Below are 27,416 nucleotides of genomic sequence, written 5' to 3' on the forward strand. Positions count from 1 at the left end.
CTTCAAAATAAAACAGGAAACATGAGACGCAGACAAGACAATATAAACTTGATAACATAAGACACGCAGCATGAAACACATAAAGGGCAAAGGGAGACTAAAACACAGGGGTAGAAGACACAAGGGGAATCTAAATAAACAAATGAGCTTAGATAACCTAATGAACTTAAAAATAAACCATAAACATCAAAAATAAACTAAAACTTAAAACGCTGGGTCAAAAGACCCAGGATCGTGACAGTGGGAGGTTGAAGCCTATCCCAGCTGCCACAGGGCAAAAGCAGGACAGGCTGCCAGTTTATCACAGGGCTAACACAATATATGTGATAGAAAATCAACTGAAATGTTTGATATTTATTTATAATAATAAGAGAATAACTACTATTTATAATAATATTATAGTTGTTATTATAAAATGTATTTATAAATATGTGTATATTTTTTTATAACACCCAACATAAAAGGCTTCTTTCCAAACCTGAGCTGTTTCAGACGCTTCTTGAAATTCTGACTTCTCTGAACTCAGTGTAAGGTGTCTGCTCCCTCACTGCGGCTGTGCCTGGAAGTACTTCTGCTTCTTGTCTTCCCCTAATGCAGCTTTAAAGTATTAAGTATGAAGCAACAGTGCTTCTCTTTGCGCCTCTGAAATCTGTGTTCTCTCTACTGATAAACAAAAGAAACAATGTAAAATGTATTAATAAATCAGTAACAAAAATATAGCGTAGAAGGTAAGTAGAGATTTTCATACCATCTTCAAGCCTAATGCTTTTAAGTCCCACACTCAATGCAGCCTGACTCAAAACCTGATTCTAAATGGTTCAGCACAGACAGAGAGGCACAAATGTTTAGTATTAACCTAAGTTACTGATCATTTACAGTATTACAGAGTCTATCAGTCTTTGCATGAAGTAAACATTCCTGTAAGTTTCTAGCTGACTCTCAGGTGTCACAGGTGTGCCAGCAGGAAAGAGGGTCAATAAACCTGCATCCTGAAGTTTGTCATGCAGGATTAAAGGAGCCAGACTTTGTTCACACAGGTAGAATTTTATTTTACACTGACTCTGGGTAAGTATCAGTATCATACGGTTTAAATGAAGCGCTAGAACTAGCAGAAATTTATTATAGATCCATTGAAGCTAATCGGGATATTTACTGTGAATCTGTGAATGCGTTTAACCATGTTACTGGTAACTTCATTAACTAGTAACTTAGCAACTTAGTCATAACAGGAGTTAATATTTCTGTCTAGACACCATTTAAATAGTAACCGCTTTACCACAATATAAGATAACCTTTACACCGTAACTTTAAGCTAGCACCATAAAGACTGTAAAACACGTAATAATATCTACAAATGCATCTCAAAGCTCTTACATCAGCACTCGCAGTATTACTCAACACAACCACATTAACATTATTGAGTGCAGTGTTGGGGAGTAATACATGTACAGGTGTTAGGTATGTAAAGTACAAAATATGAGTAACCAGTTCGTCACAGTTACAGTTTAAATAGGTGATAATTAGAATACAGTTACTGAAATAAATGGATTACACAGCGGTCATTTTCTGTTTCATATGTTAGGCTATCCCACCTCTAATTTTGGTAATTAAACGCATTGCCGGAAACCCAAATAAAACACGTAATAAGAGTGTAGGAGCCATATGAGTTGTTTCCGTCTGACTAAGTGGGTTGGTTTAAATGGACTCACTGTATTGGTCATGGGTGTGGGGCGTGTCTCATGGGTGTGGTATAAGATAAATGTGGTTGCACTCACTTGTTCACAGCACCTAATGTGATGAGCAGAAGGTAGGGTGAGCACGAGGCAAAACTTTCTGTTGACTGCAACATACCGCAACATGATCGTAATATTATCGCAATATGAATGCAAATTGAACACAACGTGATCGCAATTGATAGCAGCTTGAATGATTGTGATAAATTTGGACTGTAACTTGATGGTGTTTGTATATTTGTGCACTAATTGATGCCATAGACCAGTTTGTAATTTTGACATAGTAGCTAGTGCAGTTATTCGTAAGTTGCAGTTATTTGTTTGTGCAGTCTGTGCGTTTGTTTGATAGTTAATCCCATATGCTGATTTGTGGTTTGGACAGTTGCATGTGAAAATAAAGAAGCAAATGATACAGAAGTGTTTTGTGCGTTAATTGTTGCGCGTCATCGGTGTCCTCATGTTTAGCCTGCCGCGGCCACTGGTTGGAAGAGCCGCAACAAAGAGGCTCGAATGTACTGTTGATGTTGATGCCGTCAGTTACACAATGGACTCGGAGCCAGCACAACAGAGCCTGCAGCAGGGCAGGAATGCATTTCTTACTTGGAAATTCCAACACCACTTCACATTTAAAGAAGAAAAGGATGGGCGAATATGACTCACTATATAAAGTAGGCCAAATCTGATGCAAGTCTTTTAGTTTTTACTATTTCTTTTCCATATGGGAAATGAAGACAGAACACTAAACAGCAGTAACTTTTGTAGGGTTACTGAAGTTGGACTAGCTGGTATATAATGATGTGATCATTTATTTAACCCTGATTTTAACAGCTCCCAAAGAACCCCCACAGAGTCACTCTGTGAGCAGTTTGCAGACCACTTCAGGGGAAAAGTCAGCGCCATCAGATCTGACATTTTATCTAATCGCGATATGATTTTAAACACATCTGAGGGCTCGATTGTACCTGAGGAGACACTGGACAGCTTTGTCCTGGTTAATGCTGAAAACCTTAAGAAAGTTTTCTCCACAGTGAGACCCACCACATGTCTTTTAGATCCAATCCCCTCTTCACTCTTTAAAACACTTTATGGATTTTTTGAAGCTGAGCTTTTATACATGATGAATTGCTTTCTTCAGCTGGGTGTCTTCCCTGTTGCCTTTAAAACGGCAGTGGTGAGGCCCCTTCTGAAGAAGAGCAATAACTACAGACCTGTATCCAACTTACCATTTTTAAGTAAAATCTTAGAAAAACTTGTTTTTACTCAGATTAATGACTTTTTGAATGATAGACAGATCCTGGAGATATTCCAGTCTGGATTTAGGGTGAACCACAGCACAGAGACGGCTCTCCTAAAGGTTTTAAATGATCTTAGATGTAACTGGGACTCCCAAAAGCTCTCAGTCCTGGTGCTACTGGATCTAAGTGCAGCCTTTGATACAGTAGACCACGCTATTCTTTTAAACAGACTGAAACACATGGTGGGCCTCTCTGGTGCTGTACACAACTGGTTCACTTCCTATCTCTCTGACAGATCTTTTATGGTGAGTATGGATACATGCTCCTCTAAGATCCATAAAATGACATGTGGTGTGCCTCAAGGGTCGGTTCTAGGCCCTGTACTTTTTAATTTGTATACGTTGCCTCTCGGCGGTGTCATCAGGAGGCATGGAGTGAACTTCCACAGTTACGCTGATGACACGCAGCTGTACATCTCCGTGTCTCCTGATGACACCAGACCAATGGATGCCCTTTTTAACTGTATTTTAGATATAAGATCTTGGATGGCAGAAAACTTTTTACAGCTTAACCAGGACAAAACTAAAGTTTTAATCATCTGTCCTGAGGCTCAGAGAGAGAAACTCTTGTCTAAATTAGAGGCATTTTCACTATGTCCTTCGCTACAAGTGGAAAAACCTGGGTGTTATTTTTGACTCTGAGCTTGGTTTTATCCCACATGTTAAATATGTAACCAAAATTGGATTTTATCATCTAAAAAATATAGCCAGAGTCCGCCCTATTCTCTCTCGGGCCAACACGGAGATGCTGATGCATGCTTTTATTACCAGTCGCATTGATTACTGTAATGCCCTGCTCTCTGGTCTTCCTAAAAAGAATATTTCAACTTTACAACTTTTACAAAACTCGGCAGCTCGTGTGCTGACGAAGACCAGAGGGCGGGCCCACATTACACCGGTTTTAGAATCGCTGCACTGGCTCCCCGTGTGTTTCAGGATCGATTTTAAAGTTCTTTTATTGGTTTTTAAATGTCTTAATGGTCTTGGGCCTTCTTATCTCTCAGATCTGCTTTTACCGTATGAACCCTCGCGGACCCTGAGGTCCTCTGGTACTGGCCTATTGATTGTCCCTAAAGTCAGGACACATACTCACGGAGAGGCAGCTTTTCAGTGGTATGGTCCTCATCTGTGGAACAGCCTGCTGGAGGAGCTCAGGGCCGCAGAGAACGTACATGTTTTTAAGAACAGGCTCAAGACCCACCTTTTTAATTTAGCTTTTACTTAACGTTTATTTATTTTATGCTTATTTATTCTATCCTGTTATTCTATTATTAATTTAGGCTTTACCTAATATTTATTGATTTATTTTTTAATCTTGTTACTCTATTTATATTGTATCCCGTTCTCATTTATTTTATCGTTTTACCCTGTATATATCCTATTGTGTCATATCTCCAGTGTTTCCTCAGAGGGCGCTCCCTGCACCGGGGCTGTGATCGACCATGGTTGCTGGGGCTCTGGGGTCCTCTCAGCCTGGCTGGGGGGCTTCTTTGCCTCCCTCCTGCTGTGTGCCCAGCCTGGAGGCTACGGTCTGTGACCGGCTCCCGGTGCAGACGGCTCCCTGTTATAGTGTTTCCTCACTTGGCTCATGCGTACCCAGCCCAATTTTACTCTTTTTGTGTGTGTGTGTGTGTGTGTGTGTGTGTGTGTGTGTGTGTGTGTGTGTGTGTGTATTCACATCGTTTATGTTAATGACAGTGTGGGGAGTGAGTTGGAGGGTGGGGTGGGCTGCTTTTAACCATGTAAAGCACTTTGTTCTACATTTTTTTTTGTATGAAAAGTGCTTTATAAATAAAGATTGATTGATTGCTACATGATCGCTAGCGACACAGCTATGTTAGCATAGAAACACAGTGAAGCTGGAGGATGAATGCTAACTTTTTTCCACTCGATAAAAGTTAGCATGAGGGTTTCTGGTGGTCAGGGACAAATGCAATCGCATGGCAGGATGCCTTAAACAGATCAAACTTCAGTCAGGAGAATAACTGAGCTGTACAGTAAATAAGTTAAGAACAATGGAATAAAACAAAACAGTAAAAAATAAAACATAGTACATAAAAATTAAAACAGCCCTATATTTAAAAACAAGCTAAAACAGCATTGAATCAACTAAAACAACTGAAGTAAAACTAAAAACCAACATCTCACAAGGAGTGAAAGGCCAGGGTGAATAGATGGGTTTTCAGGAGTGATTTAAAAACAGGCAGAGAAGGGGCCTGTCTTATCTCTAAAGGCAGATCGTTCCACAGTTTTGGAGCTGCTACGGCAAAAGCACGATCTCCTCTAAGTTTACGCTCAGTCAGATGCATTTAGGAGCAGCTGATCAGCTGACCTGAGAGAGCCGGTGGGTGTATAAGGCTGCAGCAGCTCAGAGAGATAAGATGGGGCTAGGCCAGAGCTTCCCAAAGTGTGGGGCCTGCCTCCTAGGGGGGGGCGCAGAGCCATTGCAGGGTGGGGGGAGGGGGGGCGGTATGAAAAGGGGAAAAAAACAAAATGCTTGGACACTGCTAGCACGGGGCGCCTACACAAACGCAAAGCAGGAGATGAAGCATCGCTGAATAGGTTTCCAAACCAACTTTATTCCAAGCCAAAGACTAGAAAATATGGTGAAGCATATCTGCCCTTTGGTTTCACCTGCACAAGCGCTGAGGTAGGTCTCCCCTGCAGAATTGGTTTTCCCTTCGTCGGGAGCAGCGCTGGGCTGTTCAAATCACGGACAAACAGTATCCCACATTCTTGATTTTTAGTTCACAAACACTTGTTGTAATGACTAACTACTCCTGACATTTTGGAGACGTTAGCTCTTTATACAGTAAAGTTAGAGTGGGATACAAAAAATATCAGGCTGATCCTGCCACGATTTGTTCCCCCGGTTCAAATCACGGAATAACAGTATCCCACTGTGACACACGCTAGGCACAGATACACCCACACACAGGTCGTTGTCATCAGATCCCACATTTATTAAGAGTGTGCACTGAATTACAACAGAACACCGTCTGACAGCGGTCGGTTTCCCCAGCGTCTCTCTCCTCCGCTCCTCTCCACCTCACTATATAAAGGAAAGGAAAACCACCATCAGTCCAAAATCGCCATCAGCTGTTCTTACCAGCATCGCCCCGTTGAGCTCACTGCACCACTCCTCCCCTGCAGCCGCGCCCCGGACCACACCTCCGCCACACCCACAGTTTATGTTTTTAATCCCATTTTGCACAGAGAAGCATTTTTTGAAAAATGTATTGATAGCAATGCTGAATATTATTACACAGTAAAAAAAACAACTACATGTAAAATTACACCGTAGGGGTGTATGTCTAAGGAGCTCAATGAGGTAGCTTGGAGCTATATCGTTAATAATTCGGAAGGTGAGCAGCAGGATTTTGAATTGAATGCGATACTTAACGGGAAGCCAATGCAGGTCGGCAAGGACAGTGGGTGATAGAGGCATTACATCGGTCTTTCCATCACATTTGTGGCTTCTTCTCCGCTGCTTCTAAGTGGAAATTGGTACATTTGACTTCACTACAATTATCTGACATCTTTAGTTGTTATTTTACAGATGAAGATTTGTGCTCATGAAACGCATGAAGTACAATTTTGTTTCTGTAGTTGATCAATCAGTTATTTGACTTGCATGAATTCAGCAACTATTATTATATGTTAAGTCTTTAAAAGTACTTACTGTTGATATTATTTTCTGTAAATTGTTCAAAATCATAAATGTGTGAGAAGCACTCAATCAGGGGCGACTCCAGCATCAAACCTTTAGGAGGGCTCAGCTCAGTCTTAATGTCATGCTTTTAGTGTTGCCTTCAAAAGAAATGTAATTTTTGGATGACCTACAGCAGTGTCTAAGAATAACAGATTTTAATATAATACATCAGCTTTACGGTGGTCACTTTAGTTTAAAACCCGATGCAATGGCACAGTCATGTTGACCAGTAAATTTCAAAAACAGTTTAAGAAAAAGCAGATCAGAGGAGAAACCTGCACGGCATTGTTTCAGTCTCTTAACCACATAGAGGCAGGTCCACCAAATCATCAAGTATTTAAAGTACCATTATACAATACAGACAGTTCAAAATCCCCCTGCGACTCCACGTACCTGCACAAGAAGCAAACTGGTAATAGAGCTGATTTTAAATGACAGCTTTTGAATTCATGCAAACCCAAACACTTTGTTGTGCAGACTCAGCACAGAGACTCGTGTACACCAATTCAGAGAGTGGAGAACAGATTTGTAGTCTGTCACATCAGTATAGTGGCATTCATCCTGTTCAAGTTTACAGTGATGTGAATGTTGCTAAATGCTATTATTCACATTAATAGCAGAGTGCTACTGAAAAGCACACAACGCATCCATTTAATGCATGTAGATGTTGTGAAAAATCCACCTGATCTCTGTTAGTTCCAGTCTCTCTGTCCGCGCTTCCTCTTTGTACTGACAATCACACACAAACATTTTATATTCAACTAAAAAAATAACAAAAAAAAATATGTATATATTCTTGTAATAATTATTTTAAGAGCAGTTTCGGATCATCGTTTGATAAGAGCATAGCACCCTGCTTAGTTATGAGCGATCACCATAGATGAATGTGGGCAAAGCAGAAGTGACATATATGTAGCCAGGTGGAAGGTCTTTATTATCGGACATGTCCCTGACTTTGACTTCATGTCCACTCTTACCTGTTTCTTATGTGTGCTGTGTTCCTCCATCTTTCTCCCTTTTTCTCCCCAGCCATGAAGTCTTTTGAATTTTCACTCAATAACAGCACCTTTTAAAGTTATTTGTTTTTATTTATTTAAACATATAGTAAAATTAATATAAAGTGGTACATGTTATGCACTACCTAAAGTGTGAAGTCACAGAATGATACTATTTAGTGCAGTTTTTAATCATTACCAGTCTTCATCTTAGAGCTTGTGCTCTTATTGTGCCATGATGTCTCCTTTTAAACTGTGTGGATATTCACCTCTTCTTCATCCTTCCTGTTCCTTTCACCAAACTGCTCACTCTTGTTCTCCTCTGATCTCACTTCCTGTTCTGGTTATAAGAAGAATGCAGTCAGCATGTGTCAAAGACACTCCCTTAGATTAGATATTTAACATTTTATTTATCAACTATTTTATGCACTAAATCAATCAATTATTAAACAAATATCATATTGTAGAAAAGCAAATAATAATGCACTAAGCAGTTTCATGCCACAAGAGCTAAATGGTCACTTCACTGTATTTATTTCCCACAAACTACTATACCTAGGATCTTCAAGTTTCCACTATAATTCATTAATCTGCAGCGACTGTAGAACATAAAGTATATTGACCTCTATTGCTTTCTTTATGACTTGGCCTGAATACACACACATACACATCTTTGAATAGCACAACAAATGAGGTAATTTTCCATGTGTTTTAATAGGTTTTAGTGATTTATGGGTTTTATGTATGTGTGTGTATTTTGGTCTTCAGTGTAAATTTATACAAACTGTAATTTTTTCAGATGAAAGATCCATTATTTAATGTTGCTTTATGTTGACTCTATGGAGAATAAAGCCTTGCATGAGTGTTGCTATTTTTAATTGTGGAGTGGAAGACCTACTGTACTTGTTGTTTAGTCTGTGATCTGAATGCCAAATTTAACCAAATTGAAAGCAAAGGTTACAGCTGGGATATTCCACACATTTGAAAGACTCATTGTGTAACTCAGATGTTTATGAGCTTTGATCACTCCAGCATAATAATTATCATGTAACTGCAAGAAGACTTAATGAAACTGAAACAATGCACCCTAACACAGGCATTTGAACTGTACGCTAAGGAGTGCATGAAGTGTACCTCTACAGCTGAAAAGAGTTTGACTCTATAATTTCTGGATCTACTGATTTGTTTCTGATGTATCTCTTCTTTTATTTAGCCTGTATTTGTATAGTGCTTTACTAGTCCCTAAGGTCCCCAAAGCGCTTTACACAACCAGTCATCCACCCATTCACACACTGGTGATGGCAAGCTACATTGTAGCCACAGCCACCCTGGGGCGCACTGACAGAGGCGAGGCTGCCGGACACTGGCGCCACCAGTAGGCAACGGGGGAAGTATCTTGCCTAAGGACACAACGACCGCGGCCGTACAAGCCGGGGCTCGAACCGGCAACCTTCCGGTTACAAGGCGAACTCCCAACTCTTGAGCCACAATCGCCCCATTATGAACAGAAAGATGATGAAATCCTCTTTATTTGAGAAAATGTCCTTAAACTATTTTTCCTCCTCCTTACTGAGTTTCCAAGCTACCTCTTTGTTAAGTGAATAAACTATTTGAACAAGAAAGATATCATGGCATTTATGATGATACTGTGTGTGTGTGTGCGTGCGTGCGTGCGTGCGTGCGTACGCAGAGGGGAGGTCAAGACAGGAGCTCGCTGAGTTGACCTGGTACATCAAGTTTGGATTTCCCCAGTTATTGGTAAACAAAAAAGATTTAAACTTAAAAGATTTTGAGTTCATGCACACTAGAAAAAAAAATTCTCTTCATCACAATCATTTGTTTAAAAATATGGCTATTTTACTGATCTATGGTTATTATTAAAGAGGAAGGAAAGAAGAAGAGGAAGCCTGAGCCCAGGTTCTGTCCATTTTCATAACAAGTGACAGCACAGACATCTGAGCTTTTTCGTCATAAAGATTGTGATGTGAAGCATCAGCAGGTAAAGTGTCGTTAAAGTGTCACTTCAATAATGCTGCTGGGAGAAAGAAGTGTTGACACATACTAGTTTTGAATAAAAGGTTTAAAACACAAACAGTGGAATCCTAGGTGTTGCTTTTAAGCTTAAAGAATATAATAAGTTCTAAGACAATTCAGTTTACTTCTTACTGTCCATGTTGTGTTGTGGTATTTACTTTATCATGAATGTACGCTACTTTGTTCTAGCGACTGTAAAAAAATAATTGTATTCATGAAATAAACTAGACTTTCACAGTCTGCATCTTCCACAGTTTTTATGCTTTTTTTCCACTCCAAGTTTGACACAAACCCACAGACAACCAGAGTTAACTAACTATGTGAAGCAATCACAGACACTGTAATGGCTGATTTTTCTAATAAACACAATCAGGTTAACATTAAGGTTTAACATTGAAGGAGATTTGTTCCATAGTCACAGTTATACTTGTATTTCCTTTACTTACATCCAACACTACTATGTTCTGTTTCAGTCCAGGTGCTGGCAGTTTATCCTTTGTTGTTTGGACAAATAAGCTTAAAGCTAAACCTTCATGTTTTTGATGGGAAAGTTTGTTAAACCATTGCTCAACTTATGTCTGCATGAGAGCAGATAATTATGATGTACTTGTAAAAAGACTTGATAAGCAGGTCACAGCTGAATCAAGGGGTAATAAAAATAAGACCACGCGGTCTCAGCACGACTACACATGCAGTGGGTTAGCGCACACATTTGAAAGACTCATTGTGTAACTCAGGATGTGACCCCTTATAAAGGAGACAGAGAAGTTCTGTTGTTCAGTCAAGTAAAACCTGGTGAAAGCGCAATTCTAAGACTCTGGTCGTTGCTTAAGTGTATAGATAAAAAATCTTTTCTTCATACATTCTTTTCTTACTATATTAGTATAATCGCCAAATCGATCATTTAATATTTATCTCCTGAAACGATCTACATTAACTTTTTATCCCTAGAAATGTGTTTCCAGAGTCCCAGGTTTAGTGACTTCCTGTCCACCATCACATTAGCCGAGTAGTTGTCAAATTTGAGGGGAGCAGAGAAGATCAGACACCAGTCAGCAGGTCAGAGGCCATCTCTCATTTCACAAATCAATCACTTGATTTATAAATGGAACAAACACCCCATCAGACCAGGTAATGACCCATTATGAGACAACAGCCGTCTGAGAGGAGATGTTCTGTATCACAAAACATGGGAAACAAACAAACTCTAGGCATTCTGAAATATATAAAGCTCAACAAAAAAAGACAACCATATCAGATCCTGATGTAATTCATGTTGTTGTTGTCTTTATTAGTCATTTAAAAAGAGGTCCAGAAAAAGTGTCCAGGAAGAGATTCTACTATTTATGCAGCACTGCCCCCGTGTGGCCACAAAGACACACAACAGCTTCATTTCTCAGCCTGTTGCCTTCTTTTTCCTTCATGATGTAAACAGTGAATGAACCGAAAGAAGTCAACCCATAAACTGTTAAACTGATACAACAATCATGATGATTATGTAACAAGTTGTAGTTGACTTTCTGGTGGTCGTTTTGGTATACAATTTAAAAGCCATTTTCTTTTATAAATACACCATACACTTTGTTCTTGACCATTTCTTTTCCTCATATCCTTAACGGACAGTGGAGGAACACTACATCTAGCTTCTGTTTAACATTTATCCAGGCGCCCCCACACTGTACCTCTACAGAAACCAAGGGAGAGACAGACACACAAAGATTTCCACTTGAATCTTGATCTCAAAATAGAAAAAGTTTTATCACAAAATAATTACAAGAGCACAAATAAAAACTCGAAACCAAAGACAAATGAAATAAAAGGGCAAGGCCCTGCGACTGAACACAGCACATCTTGCACACCTTTAAAATTCACAAATTTCAGTTTTCTTTGTCAGTCTGTGGTATTAAAAAAATCTCAACATGATGACCAATGTTTGACCTTTCACCTCTAGCATAGTTTTCTCTGGATTTCAATCTGGCCACTCCTGAAATGACATTTATCAGTGTATGTACAGCATCCATTTTTGGTTTAGACAGTCTGACACAGACCGTCTCCATGGCAACCTCCGAGACTCTTCTTTTCCTAAAAAAAAAAAAAAAAAAAAGTCTCTATATGACCACCAACAAACCTGTTACACCATATTTTTTCACCAGCTCACCTTTGCTGAAGGTTCTCATACAAATCTAAACATCTATTGAGAAAGTCCACATCACTCTGATCTGTAATGAAAACAGAAAAACAATGACAACACCAGCAGAGGCCTCCGACATAAACCTGGCAACATAAATCTAGATAACTTTGCTTATTTATCTCTTAAAACATTCAACAAAGATTAAAAATTCTAACAAATATACCAATATAAATATATATTCCAGAAACAGGACATTCCAGTTAGATCCTCTCCAAACTTATACTGGGCAGCTCAGCCCATCATCCACTTTCACAAAACAGAAAGCCGCCTGATACAACAGCCCCAAAAGTGACAAAAATCCACCTCCAAAAAGCAAAACTTCTCATAATGGAAAAACAAAAAAGATTGTCAATCCTATCAAACACTTTCTCTTAATCTAAAGAAATTATTCCAACATCAAACTGTACAATTTACAAATAACTACCAAGTCTCTCATGAGAAAACTCTTGTTCACATTAGAGCTGTGTGGTACACAGTACGACTGATCTCTGTGAGCGATTCATTTCACAAAGTGTTTCGGCCTGGTGGCCAGTACTTTTGAAGGAAGTTAGTAATCTGTGCATAACAGAGCCACGTCTCCATTTCTAAGCAGAGACAAATCTCTGTTTTTTAGGGAGAAGAGAGAGCCCCACATGATGGCTCGATGCCAGTAACAGTCTTTTACAGAAGTCTGCAGGCAGCCCACCCTGTGCAGGAGCCAGCTGACCAGCAGCAGCACTAATCTCCTCCAAAGAAAAGTTAGCATCCAGGACAGCTCTGTCCTCAGAGCTCAGCTGAGGAAGCCCCTGCAGCAGCTTCTCCACTCAAGCTTTATTACTTTACTCCATCCCTAACATGGTGGTGTAAAAGTCCACGGCATACTGACCTGCTCTGCATCCAGGAAAAACCACTAACGCCACATAAACTACGCTAACAACACCATACACAATTACACTAACTCATAATCAGCCTCACAACACGCCACACATAAAAAAAACACAACTTTCAGCCAGACAAACCACACAGTCCACCAAACTTCCATCATTCACCAGAGAGAGGGAGAGATATAAAACGAGAGAGTTTAGTGGATGTGTGTTTGTGTGTGTGATACACACAATTTATGAATGTACTCTCCAATAAAGGTTATGTAGTTGATGAAAAGTGGGTTAGATTAAATGTTTCCATTTCTTGTGCATGAAGTAAACTATAATATTTATATGTAAAATTCCACACCTACACCTGTGCGCCCTCACACTGCAGCACATTTTACTCCCCTGGTTGCAGAAACCGTTCTATATTTTGTCACAGCTGCAAAAGAAGCTCCACTCAAAGAAACTCAAAGTTGATGGAGAGGAAGAGATTTCAGAACATGAGGCAGGAAGGTGGGGAGAGACTGAGGCGGTATGGCACACAGGAAACGGTCGAGGGCAGACTCAAACCCAAGCTCCTGCAGTGGGAACTCTAACGTTTAGTACATGTGTCCCCACTCAGCCAGGTGAGATATAGCAGAACCATCAATTCAGAGTCTGACAGTAAGGGTGAAGACGAGCCTGACTGTTGGTCTGCTCCAAAACAAGCCCATAAGCAAGCTTTGAAATAATATGTTACAAAAGTGTGAAACTGCGACATGAAATTTGATTTGAAAATGAAATTCATCCTGATCAGGAGCTGTTATGATCTAAATGGTGTTCTAGATCCAGTAAGCATTCATTCAACTTGTATGCAGCAAAATTAAAAATAAGTTACCACATGTTGTTTTTTAATTTGGTAAATAATTGATAAAATGTTAAAAGTACTGGTCGTACCTTAGCCACATGTTTTTTCTGTGTCCTGAGCTACAAGGTTTCTGGACAGGGTATTTTGCTATTATGTCAACTGTTCTTGGGGTAACTCTTCATCCTTGTCCTCTGATTGCTGTATTTGGGATTCCTGTTCGCTCACTTACACTTGATTCCACACAAAAGGATATTATAGCCTTCACATCCCTATTAGCGAGACGTCTAATATTGTTGCATTGGAAGTCTGTTAAGTATCCTACTGTTTCCCGGTGGCTTGAAGATATCATGTTTTTTTTAAAACTTGAAAAAATTAAATATACGTTAGAGGTTGCACAGCCAAATTTTTTCACAAGTGGCAACCCTTTATCTCTTATTTTGCTAGTCTAGAGGTATTGCCTGTTTAAATCTACTTTTGTTACTGTTATATTCCTCTAATATGTTTGATGGTTGTGTTGATCTGTGTAGGACTGGGGGGCGTTGTGGTTTGTTATATATATATATATATATATATATATATATATATATATATATATACACACACATATACATACACACACACACACACTTAGGAAAATGAAGAAAGGTTGACTGTATTTCGGTAACTACTTACAGAAAAAGATTGATGAGCAGAAAAAAAAGAAACAAACTTTAATTGTTTCTGATTAGAAGCTGTACAATCCGGACTGACTTTAACAAATGTGCTATAGGCTCACCTGGAAAATAGTGAGCTTTAAAAGACTGATTTTGTTCCAAAGGCTTGCACAGACCTCAACCAATCCTAAGGCTAATTAGCACGGCTAGAATTTTAAAAACATTTGTTAAATGATGTCATTGCTAACATATACCTGTTTTAGAGCATGGTGAGTAGCGAGAATGCAAAGTTATTGTTACCTCTAAAAAGAAAAATGTGAAGATGTGATATTAGCATGAGCTATATAGTATCTCCAAAAGTTGATTCTGTTCATCTGGACTTTACGTTTTGTGGGAAAAACGTTTCGTCACTCATCCAATTGACTTCTTCAGTCTCAGCTGACTGCAGGTTTCCCCAATCTTATAAACAGTGCATGTATATGGTTACCTGCCCCCTTGCAAAACTTTGCTAGACCCGTCCCTGCACAGTTACCAGCTGTCAGTAAAAAAGGATCCTGATGTTATTTGTCTCTCAGAAACAGTTCATAACTTCCCTTCAACTTATTCAAGTCACCTAAAAGGTAAACCTGTTTCTCCATCACCTGTTCAGCTCTGATGATTCAGTAAGGACATCTCCTGGTTTCATCTTCTTGTTTCCCTCTCACCATATATCCAAACCGATATCATGACCAGCAGCTGTTACAGCTGTGGCTCCAGCCAACATCAGCTGATACTAGAAAGTAATATTAAATAAATTCTAATAGCAGCTGATCAAGTTTTAACCTGCTGCTGTTGTTTAGAGCGACCACCGCTGGTTTCCTCTTTCTGGCTCGAAATGCGCGATAAACAAACAAGAGAGAAAAGCGATCAGCTGATCATTGATCAGTTTCATCATTTAAGTAGCAACAGGAGAGAGAGGGAGAGAGAATGGGAGAAGAAGAGGCAGCTGGCCACGTAAAGACACAGAAGAACTCCAGCTTTGTGTATTTTTTTTTCATTCAAGCTGGACATTCAAGCACACTTTACTTTCTGAACCTTTTGTTCAGTTTCAGCAAGAGCTGGTTTTCTAAATTAACAGAGGCAATCCGACTTCGTTTGGCTGTGAAGAGTAGACCAGCACAGCTAAAAAGTCGTTCACACGCAGCAGAAGCAGGCAGAGCTGTGTTCAGTTTAAGAGAGAGGTTTTTGATACCTGAGAAGGAGTGCAGCAGCTCCATGGTGTCTGTGGCACAAGCAAGGTAACCATCAAGCTCAACTGCACTTTGCAGCCTTCTGGAGATTGGTCTGGAGAAGAATTCATCTTCATCAGATGACTCTCTTTGCTGATCCTCACTCTCATGCTCTGTCGTTTCAAGATGTTGTTTGATGTATGTCAAGGCTGTAATTGCAAGTAGATAACACAATTTTGTTATTTAAATTTCAGTGATTATTCCTGAACACAAATTTAAAAACGGCAAATTCTCAAAAAGGATTGTTTAGTATTCGGGACAGACCATCAATAACTTACAATGTATTAGGTGAAATACTCACTTAAGCATGTGTTCAAATGTAAAAATACACAAAAATGGGATCACATGAATCCTTACCAGCCTCTGTTACATCTGCTCTGTCAGTCCAGGAAGTCTTGAACTTGGGTAAGAGGACTGCAGCTGCAGCCAACTCTGGATCCTCCATCATCGCTCCAAAACGCTTTTGAAGGCCATTTTGCAGGACTCTGATGAGTGGCACGCATGTCTTGCTTGATGTCTCCAGCCTGCTAAGTTTGGACAGTAGTTGTTGGATTACTGGCAGGAGCCATCCCATAAAGGAAGTGGACTCAGACTGAAGAATGTTTGAAGCTTTCACCAGTGGCTTCATGGTGGTACAGTACTCCCTAAGGAATGCAACTTCTGCAGGACTCAACCTGTAAGACACAACAACAAAACCCACCATGACTATAATAGGGATCTTCTGATTTAATATTAAGAGTCTGCTCACGTTTTTAACCATCCATTAAGGAAAATTCACAAGATTTGCAACCATATTGGTAGGTGTCCAATTTTACTCACATTTTCACCTTGAACTCCTCACAAATGCTCCTGATGGCATTTTCCCCCTTCTCATCAATGATGCGTATTATCCTTTCAATGGCAAGGTAGGTTGAATTCCATTGTGTTGCATTGGGACGAATGATCTGTAGTTCACACTTGTCCTCTACCACTTCATTAGCCAAATGAGTTTTGTTCCAAATGGCCTGGCATTTTGCAAAGCATGCACGGGAGAGCCTCTCGTAGGCTTCCTTCATGCTCTCTGCTAGGGCAGCATCAGATGTTGCCACAAGGTTTAGCAGGTGACATGCACATCGCTGATGAGACGGGAGTTGATACTCCAAACCAGAGTCTTCATCAAGAATTGCACTTGCCTCATGGTAGTCAATATGGTCAGTCAGGTCAATAGTTTCTGGGTCTGTTTCATCTTCAGCTTCATCTGCATCATTTTGTGCCCCAAACAGTGGATCCAACTTTGTCAAGGCCTTCCACATATCAGTTGTGGTTCTTACAACTTTGCCTCTAATCTTGTATTGGCAATGGATATCATCAAGCGCACCAGCAAGCATGTCAAATGTGTGAGACCCTCTCAATCTTTTGCATGCTGGTGCTGCAGATCTTCTTTCCAGGGACTCTTCCTCCAATGGCATGTGACTCCAAGGTAACCTTTCTGATGAGCTGACCAACAATCAGTAGTGGTAGCAACAAATTTGACTTTATCCAATGCTGCAACCAAAGTCATCTTCATGTGATCAGCAGCTTCACAGATTCTGGCACGGACAGTGGGTCTGGAGAGGACTTTGGCTTGAGGTTGTAATGTGGTAACCAATTCTTTGAAAGATGGCTGTTCTACCACTGCAAATGGCTGTAGACCCTCACATATGAAATTGATGACAAGCATGTCAACAGTTGCTTGTGGAACATGTTTGTTTGCAGCTCTCAACATCAGGTCTGGTAACTTGGCTTGTGTATTTGCTGAGAGCTTGTTTGGTGTGGCTGTGGTCTTTCGCTGTCGAGATGTTGATGCCACAGTGATATTGTACTGCTCAATCTTCGATGGATGTTTCCTCTGTAGAGATAAATATTATCATACGTCAGGTTCATACATTACTTCATAACATCACTGTGATTAACACTACAGGAAAACATTTTTAAAACATCATTCAACTAGACATGAGCTAATCTTTGATTGTTTAGCATAGTATAAAAGAGTGGTGAATTTGGTCAAATCTTGCAGATATATTGCTGTATTTATTTACAAATGTAAACCAATTTTGAACGATCATTGCAAAAAACATGAATTTCTGTATACATTCTAAGTTCTGTAATATGTATACTATCTGTAAAAAGAGTATCGACCAATGTATCAGTATCTAAATTTTTAAGTCCTTTTTATCAGTATCACCCTAAAGTTTTCAGTATTAGTCAGGTTCTAAAAATACTAAGAGAGCAAAATATGTGTATATAGCAAATGTAATTTAAGGAAAGGGATCACATACACAAAAATGCTGCCCATACAGCTAACAAATAAAAACAATCCACATTATGTTCTTTAAAAAAATATATCATATTGGGAAACATATAACCCTACTGATTAAGAGCCACGTCACTATGATAGACCTATATCAGGCCAATGATACTGATCAACTGATCCATCAATCGGGCTCTGGTACATGTCAGCTGAGAGCTGGAAGATTAATTTGAGATGCAGCTCAGCACTGTGTTCAAATTTTGTTTTTGTTTTTTATATAGGCCAGCTGATTGTAGGCCTGTGAGTTTTAAATGACTACAAATTTAATTTATTGTAATGACGGTGGTTATCCAAATAATAAGCTAAAACATTCCTACGAATTGTAGCTCAATTATGCATGCACACACGCACATTAGCTAGCTCCGTCTTATTTTAATATCAGGCTAACCAATGGCGGTGACAATATCTCAGCCAAACTAGTAACCTTAACACACATGAAAAATAAGAAGGCAATATTGTACACGTATAGTTGTAAAACCTCTTACCTCAATGTGTTTTTTTTTTTTTAGATTAGACGCTGAAGTCTTGTAAACTGAAATGACTGTAGAGGTCAAACAAAGTTTGCACTGCATCTGGACGCTGTCTCCTTTTCTCCCTCTGCACATGAAAAATTCCTCCAGGTATGGCCACGGGCACACGTCCTCCGTCTTTTCTACGTCGTTTTCATGGTTGACAGTTGTCCTCTGTCTCCATTTTGGCTTCTTTGTCTCCACATCTTCCGTCTATAAAGTAGTTTGTACTCCACCATGTAGCACCTCCAGACACCTGTGCCTGCTGCTGCATCAGAGTTTATTCTTTGCTTACGTCTTGAATTGGCCGGTCTGGATTGCACGGCTTTATTGGCTGCAAAAATGCAGACGAAAGGTTTGAATATTAATTCAAATTGTGGGCGTACTCAGTAGATTACATGGTGTAAGTTGTACTCAAGTATGAGTAAAATTACACACTTGAAAAATTACTCATAAAAGTACAAGTACCCAAAAAATCTACTTAATTACAGTAACGTGAGTATTTGTAATTCATTACTTCCACCCCTGACAGTAAATGACCATAAATTAACTGTAAATTACACTGCGGTGAGCTCCATTCATATCCGGTTGTTCAGTGATGACGCCACGAATCCTACTTCCGGGTCTAAAGTAGTCTGCGTTTAATATGGCTTTTGTGTTGTTAACATGTTTAATGTTATGTATTTTCTTCTATTTGATCTCAAAAGAAAGGGAGGTCAACAGGGATCACTGACTGTCAGTGATCCCTGTTGACCTCCCTCGGCTTTTATTACCGCTAATCATTTATTTAAGCTCAGTTTTTAAAACCTTAGGATGTAACTACAGCCCAGCCCATGCAGCAGTATATGAATGACTAACCTCGTATTTTGGATGGATTATCTCAGTTGTTCTCCTCGCGTATAGGTGTAACGGAGAAACAGCCAATCAAATCGCAGCTTTTCGGGCATTGGAAAAAAATGGGGTTTTTTTACACTGAACTGTCTGAGCGCGGGTTCGAGTCCTGGTTGGGACAAAGGTTGTGTTACATTATCAAAAGTTAAACACCATTTTCAATTTACTTATTGTGGATAACATTTATTTTTCACTTTGCTTTTAATTTTTATTTCATTATCATTTTATTTAGATTATATAGTGTTATGGCCTGTGGAGCAATTTTTCTGCATTACGTACCTATACTGTCATAACGCAGACTGTATCATGACAGTCTTGAGATGATACATACCAGACATATAGTCTACAATTATGCAGACATCCAACTTTTAATAAAAAGACTAAAGCTAAAACTATAATACAGATACATTCTGATGACATAGAAAATGATGCTTATACATAATTTAAACAAGGCATGTCTGTAATAAGTCATCTGTCTGCTTCCTGGTGGCTGTTAGTTTATATCTATTCATTTTCCAGCACAAACTCAGTACTGACATCATTACTTTATTCCAGTCATGCTCTTGCCAGCCTCCACTCTGCATGCTTTAAATCTGTTGCTCTTCTGCTTCTACCATTCTGTGTTTCAGATCCTCAGCTATGCAGCCCACCTCCTCTCCTTTCTCCTCCTCACCGTGGTCACTCAGAACCCTGTCCCAGCCTCCATCTTCATCACTACCAGCATTTTGACTCTGGGGTGTGGCTTATGCAAAATCCTGTCACTGCTGAGATTTCTTCTGCTATGATGGGTCATTGGAGTCTAACTGCCTAACAGTTACATTTATTTCTGTATCTCAATAAATCATGTTCGGTTTTTCCACATGATCTCTCCTTATTGAACTGCTTTTGTAGATAAGCTTCAAGCCAGAAAGCAACAATACCTAAACCAAAAATATTATCATCAGAAGTGAGAAAGTGTCTGGACTATCTCCAGCTGTGTTGCATGTATTAAAGAGAACTTCAGACACTGTCTGGTTGTCATGTCTGAAACAGGCTGTATAGTCACACAGATAAAAGACAGCAGTCATGTTTCTAATATTACAAATCAACCAGAAAGATTATAAAGATAAAAGCTGTGAGACCCCACTAGAGAAAGGATGGCTTGTTATCATTACATGAAGTGATTTAGAAATAATATGTAAGCTTTCAGGGCCGCACTCATAGCTTTTTAAAACTGATTACCTGATGGTGAGCACACACAGGTATATAAACATACAGGTGAACTCTAAGAGGTTATAAAGAAGAGAGCTGTGCTGCTATTTTTACAGAACACAATTTATTCACATTTTTATATTTACAATCAGTTTTTATTTATATAAACAAAATAAACATTACAAAACTAGAACAAAACTATCTTATGTACAATATCAACAGTTTCTCCCCTATTTCCTCTTTTCTTCCACCCATCTTTGTCTCTCTGCCTCGTAGAAAGGAGACTCCTGAATCTCCTTTCAGGTGCTCTTGGCTCGTGAGCCAAAGCCAACCAGCTGATCATCCTCAGAGGCTTCTGCAGCAACACTCACTCTGCTGGTCTTGCAGTTCAGAAGAGTCTTTATCTCTGTAAAGCTGAGGGCATACTGTACAAATGAATGCAAGCTCTCCTTGCCATGCCCTTCTTCCACAGAGGTCCCTGCAGCCTCTTCCTTCTGGAGATCTTTGATCAGGTACATGGTGTACCCGACATCATTCCCCAGAAGCCACCGGAAAGATTTCCCTTTATACTTTCCAAACTGCAGAATGTACTCTCCCTGCACTTCCTTCATGTCAGACTCATCCCCTCCTCTCTGATAGATGACAGTCAGAGCATTCTGATGTACAACATCATCCCTCACAGGTGCAGACTTGTCCTGCAGTTTGGGGTCATTTTTAATCCGTCGAGCTTCTTTTGACGGGTCCTGGAGAAGGTATCCAAGTGGCCCCTTGCGGAACAACCACAGAGATTTTCCCTGGATATGGCGCAACTTTCTTCTGCATCTTGACAAGCAGTGAAAAAATAAACAATTATATTAAACAAAATTGATTCCAAACACAAACAAAGACATTTCAGGTTATAATCTTGCTGCTGGGTTTACACAGCAGGATGCAGGAGAACAATAACGAGACTCAATTTGAAAGAACATTGACAACATTTGGGATAAAAGTGTTTTTTCCTCCAGGTATAACAAACTGTTCTGTCTGTAAATAAAAACCTTTCATGGTTGAATGATTATTGGCATATCTGCAAAATTTGTGGTAACTGCTTAGTAGTCATGGCACATAAGAATTGCTGGTAGATTAACAACATATATGTATTTAAGCTATCGTGTTTATTCATACACGAGTGGGCATTGCTCATGTTAGAGATATTAAAACAGATTTTCGCATTGATAAGGTGACTGACCATTACAACATGAAAGCAATACATTTTCTTTTAAAGCAGGTTCAGTCATTTAGCATGTCATCTCATAACAAGACACTTATTGGTTATTTAATTGTACCACATTATAGTAATGTCAGTGTCACAGCAGTCGGAAACCTACAAAGTTTATTTAATGGCAAAACACGTCAATGAAACACGTAATTTATTTAAGGATCACGTTCATTCATTTTTTACCGTGCCACTTTACAACAGCAGATAAACTCCCACCGTCTTTAACTGAGCGATGGATGCTTCGTAAATGCAATCGCAACACGCCTATTACCTGTAATATACACCTGTAAATGTATTCTGTTTGGTTTACTGTTATTTCAAACGACGTTTCTTACCTTTGATCAATGAATGAGGAGCGTTGGGATGTGTTGCGAGCGTTGAGTTACTTGTTTTCTCTCCCGAAACGTAAAAGAGGAGTTTTTTTAAAAGTGCCGCCGCATCTCGAAATCGTTACAGCGCCGGAAGACCGTAGTGGCCAAAAATATATTACATCCGTAGTGGTTTAGCACTACCATAGAGAATGAATGGGAAACGGTTTAGGCCGTTTAGCTAAACAATCCCAGGCTCCCGCGCGACAAACGTCACTGCTGTTTAGTTTTCTGTCTTCATTTATGTTGGAAGTGATAGCAGAGCTGTACGTTTTAACTTGTTTCCAAAACCCCGCAGTCAGGACATGTTATATTGTATTTAGATAGAAGCTAGCGAGCTAACTCCCTGCTAACTTCTAACTCCGTTAAATGTCATAAATTCCGTTTTCATGGATGCCTGGATGTTAAACTCAATTGTTACACCTGGTAGAGCAGAACGCTGATCATTTTATTAAAGATGAAAGACTTTAGACAGTTTTTCAACTCTCAGTAATGCCATAGTGATCGTTTGATATATGGACCTGCAGCGGAGTTTAGACCCAGACACGGCTAGTGACGTCAGACTTAACAACCGGATAGTTCTATCACGTGCACGTGTACACGTTGACAACCGTAACCATGGTCGCCAAGGTTCCAAACGTCCGTTTACACTTGCTCGTGGACTTGTTTCGACCTGCTCCAACCTCAGCCTGTGGAAAGCTAAGTTTTGCAAAACATTTTACTAAAAGCGGATTTAATTTGAGAGCACAACAAGTACTTCATCTGTGGATCGTTTGTACTTGTTTTTGTTTTTCAAGTTTGAAGATGGCTCGCCGTGGACCCGGACTCCCCGACTGTCACCTGGACTTCGCTGCAGGTACGTTTGAAAATTTCTTTAAATGTAAATTACTGTAATAATTTAACAAGTTCCAGTGTGAATATCAAGTTCTAACGTGATCAAATATGTGTATTCCAAGATTGTTTCCCGTAAATTGTTTGTATGTTTTAAATTTTCCGGGAGAGGTGTAGAAATTATTAACGACTGGTGTATGAATATGAAAAAAGGTGTTACTTTGATTTGAAGGCTTCAAATTTGACACTTTTCTTTAAAATGAAATGTTTAAAAATAGCTTAATGGACTAAAATTTGTAAAATGCCCAAAAATCAGTTTCTGTGGTAACGGCATCTTCAAGATGTCATGGCGTCAGAACACGCAGGCGTAAACACACAGATCCAGGTCCCCTCCTGACATCATTTTCTTCTCCGGATCAAAGGCTTTATTGACATAAACTATATTTTTTTCTCTGCTGCAAAACACAAAGATAGCAGATAGCTTTTCTTCAAATTCTTTAATTCTCAATCGCTTTTGCAACTTTGTACTTTTGTATTACTTGCAGCAACAACTCCACCTCATTGTTAGTCCATTTAAAAAACTCGTCGCTTTTCCTTTTCATTTTCCTGCACGTTTCAAAGAGCCGGTGTTGTGCCAAAAAGTGATTGTCTGCCAGAAACTGATTGCCGTCCGCGGGAGCGCGCGCAGCTGCTTAAAGCTGCAGCGCCCGGATTACTTGCGTTGCCAGCTACTTCCGTGCAACTGATATAACGTGAAGGAAAAAACCCAAACACATTTATGCCTTTGTTATTAGGCAAAGGTATGCATTTATGGAGCTTTAACGTTTCTTGTAACCGAATTATGACGCTATCAGAAGGTTGCTTTCAGTGTGTAGCGCAGTCACGAATGACTACACGCATCACGATGGAATAATTAATGCCCACAGGTTTAGTATGTCTACTCTCGTTGTTCATATTTGTTATAAGACTGTCGAATAGTAATTAAAACAATAAAGACCTATTGTGCCAGTATCACCATGACTCTTTCTTGTTTGTTCAGAATAACGACTGAGAACATGGCATTTTAGCGCTACCAAAAAGTGATTATGGCCTATAACTTGTCACTGAAACAATATTTTGGCTTCAAACTTGTTGGATATATTCCAGAAGGGTTACATGTGATATATTATATCCCAAAAACTCTCCAAGAACTGCTGAATAACTTGTACAGGAACAATAAAACTGATAATATGCCATTTTCAAGCTGCCAAAAAGTGATTGTGGCCTATAACTTGTCACTGAAACAATATTTCTGCTTCAAACTTGGCGGATGTCATTTAGAAGGGTCATATGTCAAATATTACATCTCAAACAGTCCCTTAGAACTGCTGGATAACCTGTAAAGGAACATTAACATTGATAATATGCCATTTCAGCCTGCCAAAAAGTGATTGTGGACTATATCTTGTCACTGAAACAATGTTTCTGCTTCAAACTTGGTGGATGTCATTCAGAAGGGTCCCATGTGACATATTATATCTCAAACACTCTCCAAGAACTGCTGAAAAACTTTTAAAATAACATTAATAGCGATAATATGTCATTTTCAACCTGCCAAAAAGTGATTGTGGCCTATATCTTGTCACTGAAATACCATTTCTGCTTCAAACTTGCTGCATGTCATTCTGAAGGGTCCTATGTGACACATTATATCTCAAACAGTCCCTTAGAACTGCTGAATAACCATTAAGGGAACGATAAAACTGATAATATGTCATTTTCAACCTGCCAAAAAGTGATTGTGGACTATATCTTGTCACTGAAACAATATTTCTGCATCAACTTGTTGGATATCATCCAAAAGGGTTACATGTGACACATTATATCTCAAACAGTCTCTAAGGACTGTTGAATAACTATTAAAGGACCATTAATACCCATAATATGCCATTTTCGACCTGCCAAAAAGTGATTGTGGACTATAACTTGTCACTGAGATACTATTTCTGCTTCAAACTTGGTGGATGTCATTCAGAAGGGTCATATGTCAAATATTACATCTCAAACAGTCCCTTAGAACTGCTGAATAACTTGTACAAGAACAATAACACTGATAATATGCCATTTTCAAGCTGCCAAAAAGTGATTGTGGACTATAACTTGTCACTGAAACAATATTTCTGCTTCAAACTTGTTGGGTATCATCCAAAAGGATGATATGTGACACATTATATCTCAAACACTCTCCAAGAGCTGCTGAATAACTTTTAAAAGAACATTAATACCGATAATATGTCATTTTCAACCTGTGCATAAAACGTCAAATTTCAAAAGTGTTGTAATTCAAAAATAATACAAAAAAAGGATAATGGCCAAATGGAAACAGGTGGGAGGAGATCTGCTTTTGTTATTTACATACTTATTTGTATAACACTTTTAACAAAATACTCGTGTTACCTTGTTTTGTCTAATTCATACTGGCTGCAAGATTTACCCACGGTGGTACCACAGGAGCTGTGCCAAGAAGCCCCGCAAGACCAAAAAAAACCCCATTTGTTTGTGAAGCATGCTGGTCAGAGGGTCGCTGTCAGTTTTTCAATGTTTTTGAAATGTTTCTTGTTTTGTATCGTTGTCTCCTATAATATTTATTGGTTGTTTATTTGTTTATTAATTCATTAATTTATGTTCGTGTTGCTGTGTGTGTTTCTGTGTTGTTCACAACATTAGAGTTCAGCTTTGATTGCAATTTGTTTGTAGGATGATTCAATTATTTTGTGTTTCCTAACATGTTAGCATAGTTACTGTATGCAAAGAATTAATATATATGTTGTTCCATGGTTTACTGGTGTTGAGCTTCCGCTATACCCCCTGTTTCTGGTCTATTTGTTAGTTTATTTTAACTGGTGGTTTCTTCTTTAATTGGATGTAATTGTTATTTGTTTTTGGTTTTCATTTCAATTAAGAAGTGCTGTTTTGGAATGACATTTTTATTACCGTTTGTTTTGTATTTCCTATTACTTGGTGTTCCTAATGTGTTTAAGCAGATCTCCTCCCACCTGTTTCCATTTGGCCATTATCCTTTTTTTGTATTATTTTTGAATTACAACACTTTTGAAATTTGACGTTTTATGCACAGGTTGAAAATGACATATTATCGGTATTAATGTTCTTTTAAAAGTTATTCAGCAGCTCTTGGAGAGTGTTTGAGATATAATGTGTCACATGTAACCCTTTTGGATGATACCCAACAAGTTTGAAGCAGAAATATTGTTTCAGTGACAAGTTATAGTCCACAATCACTTTTTGGCAGCTTGAAAATGGCATATTATCAGTGTTATTGTTCTTGTACAAGTTATTCAGCAGTTCTAAGGGACTGTTTGAGATGTAATATTTGACATATGACCCTTCTGAATGACATCCACCAAGTTTGAAGCAGAAATAGTATCTCAGTGACAAGTTATAGTCCACAATTACTTTTTGGCAGGTCGAAAATGGCATATTATGGGTATTAATGGTCCTTTAATAGTTATTCAACAGTCCTTAGAGACTGTTTGAGATATAATGTGTCACATGTAACCCTTTTGGATGATATCCAACAAGTTGATGCAGAAATATTGTTTCAGTGACAAGATATAGTCCACAATCACTTTTTGGCAGGCTGAAATGGCATATTATCAGTTTTATCGTTCCCTTAATGGTTATTCAGCAGTTCTAAGGGACTGTTTGAGATATAATGTGTCACATAGGACCCTTCAGAATGACATCCTCCAAGTTTGAAGCAGAAATATTGTTTCAGTGACAAGTTATAGGCCACAATCACTTTTTGGCAGGTTGAAAATGGCATATTATCAGTTTTATTGTTCCTGTACAAGTTATTCAGCAGTTCTTGGAGAGTTTTTGGGATATAATATATCACATGTAACCCTTCTGGAATATATCCAACAAGTTTGAAGCCAAAATATTGTTTCAGTGACAAGTTATAGGCCACAATCACTTTTTGGTAGCGCTAAAATGCCATGTTCTCAGTCGTTATTCTGAACAAACAAGAAAGAGTCATGGTGATACTGGCACAATAGGTCTTTATTGTTTTAATTACTATTCGACAGTCTTATAACAAATATGAACAACGAGAGTAGACATACTAAACCTGTAGGCATTAATTATTCCATCGTGATGCGTGTAGTCATTCGTGACTGCGCTACACACTGAAAGCAACCTTCTGATAGCGTCATAATTCGGTTACAAGAAACGTTAAAGCTCCATAAATGCATACCTTTGCCTAATAACAAAGGCATAAATGTGTTTGGGTTTTTTCCTTCACGTTATATCAGTTGCACGGAAGTAGCTGGCAACGCAAGTAATCCGGGCGCTGCAGCTTTAAGCAGCTGCGCGCGCTCCCGCGGACGGCAATCAGTTTCTGGCAGACAATCACTTTTTGGCACAACACCGGAAAGTAAATAAACGGCAGACAGAAATGAGGCAGGT

General features: G+C 39.0%; 1 protein-coding gene and 1 long non-coding RNA gene across 2 annotated transcripts in view; one reads left to right on the plus strand and one right to left on the minus strand.

The window, feature by feature from the left end:
* Positions 1-15,368: 15,368 nt before the first annotated feature.
* Positions 15,369-16,700, minus strand: LOC146567198 (uncharacterized). The gene is made up of 3 exons (XM_085285948.1): positions 16,395-16,700; positions 15,933-16,249; positions 15,369-15,724 (listed from the first exon to the last, which is right to left on the minus strand). Exons 1-3 carry the CDS (start codon positions 16,628-16,630, stop codon positions 15,369-15,371), a joined length of 909 nt encoding a protein of 302 aa, XP_085142074.1. The 5' UTR covers positions 16,631-16,700.
* A 6,076-nt stretch (positions 16,701-22,776) lies between these two features.
* The window catches only part of LOC146567199 (uncharacterized), a 5,886-nt gene continuing 1,246 nt past the window's right edge, over positions 22,777-27,416 (plus strand). Inside the window, exon 1 of the long non-coding RNA XR_014893764.1 lies at positions 22,777-22,977. This is a non-coding gene — a long non-coding RNA (uncharacterized LOC146567199). The remainder of the gene's footprint in view (positions 22,978-27,416) is intronic.

The sequence above is a fragment of the Mchenga conophoros genome, linkage group LG9 (assembly GCF_057382185.1).
Source record: "Mchenga conophoros isolate Kocher_MC1m ecotype Shallow Benthic linkage group LG9, M_conophoros_male_GT1.1, whole genome shotgun sequence".
Taxonomy (NCBI): domain Eukaryota; kingdom Metazoa; phylum Chordata; class Actinopteri; order Cichliformes; family Cichlidae; genus Mchenga; species Mchenga conophoros.

What these genes read in the sequence shown, in the direction of transcription:
- LOC146567198 (XM_085285948.1), bottom strand. Translation starts at nt 16,630, where the DNA reads ATGAAGGAAGCCTACGAGAGGCTCTCCCGTGCATGCTTTGCAAAATGC. An exon ending in GAGGAGTTCAAGGTGAAAAT is followed by an intron (nt 16,250 to 16,394) that starts GTGAGTAAAATT and finishes TGTGTCTTACAG; the next exon opens with GTTGAGTCCTGCAGAAGTTG. An exon ending in AGCAGATGTAACAGAGGCTG is followed by an intron (nt 15,725 to 15,932) that starts GTAAGGATTCAT and finishes TTGCAATTACAG; the next exon opens with CCTTGACATACATCAAACAA.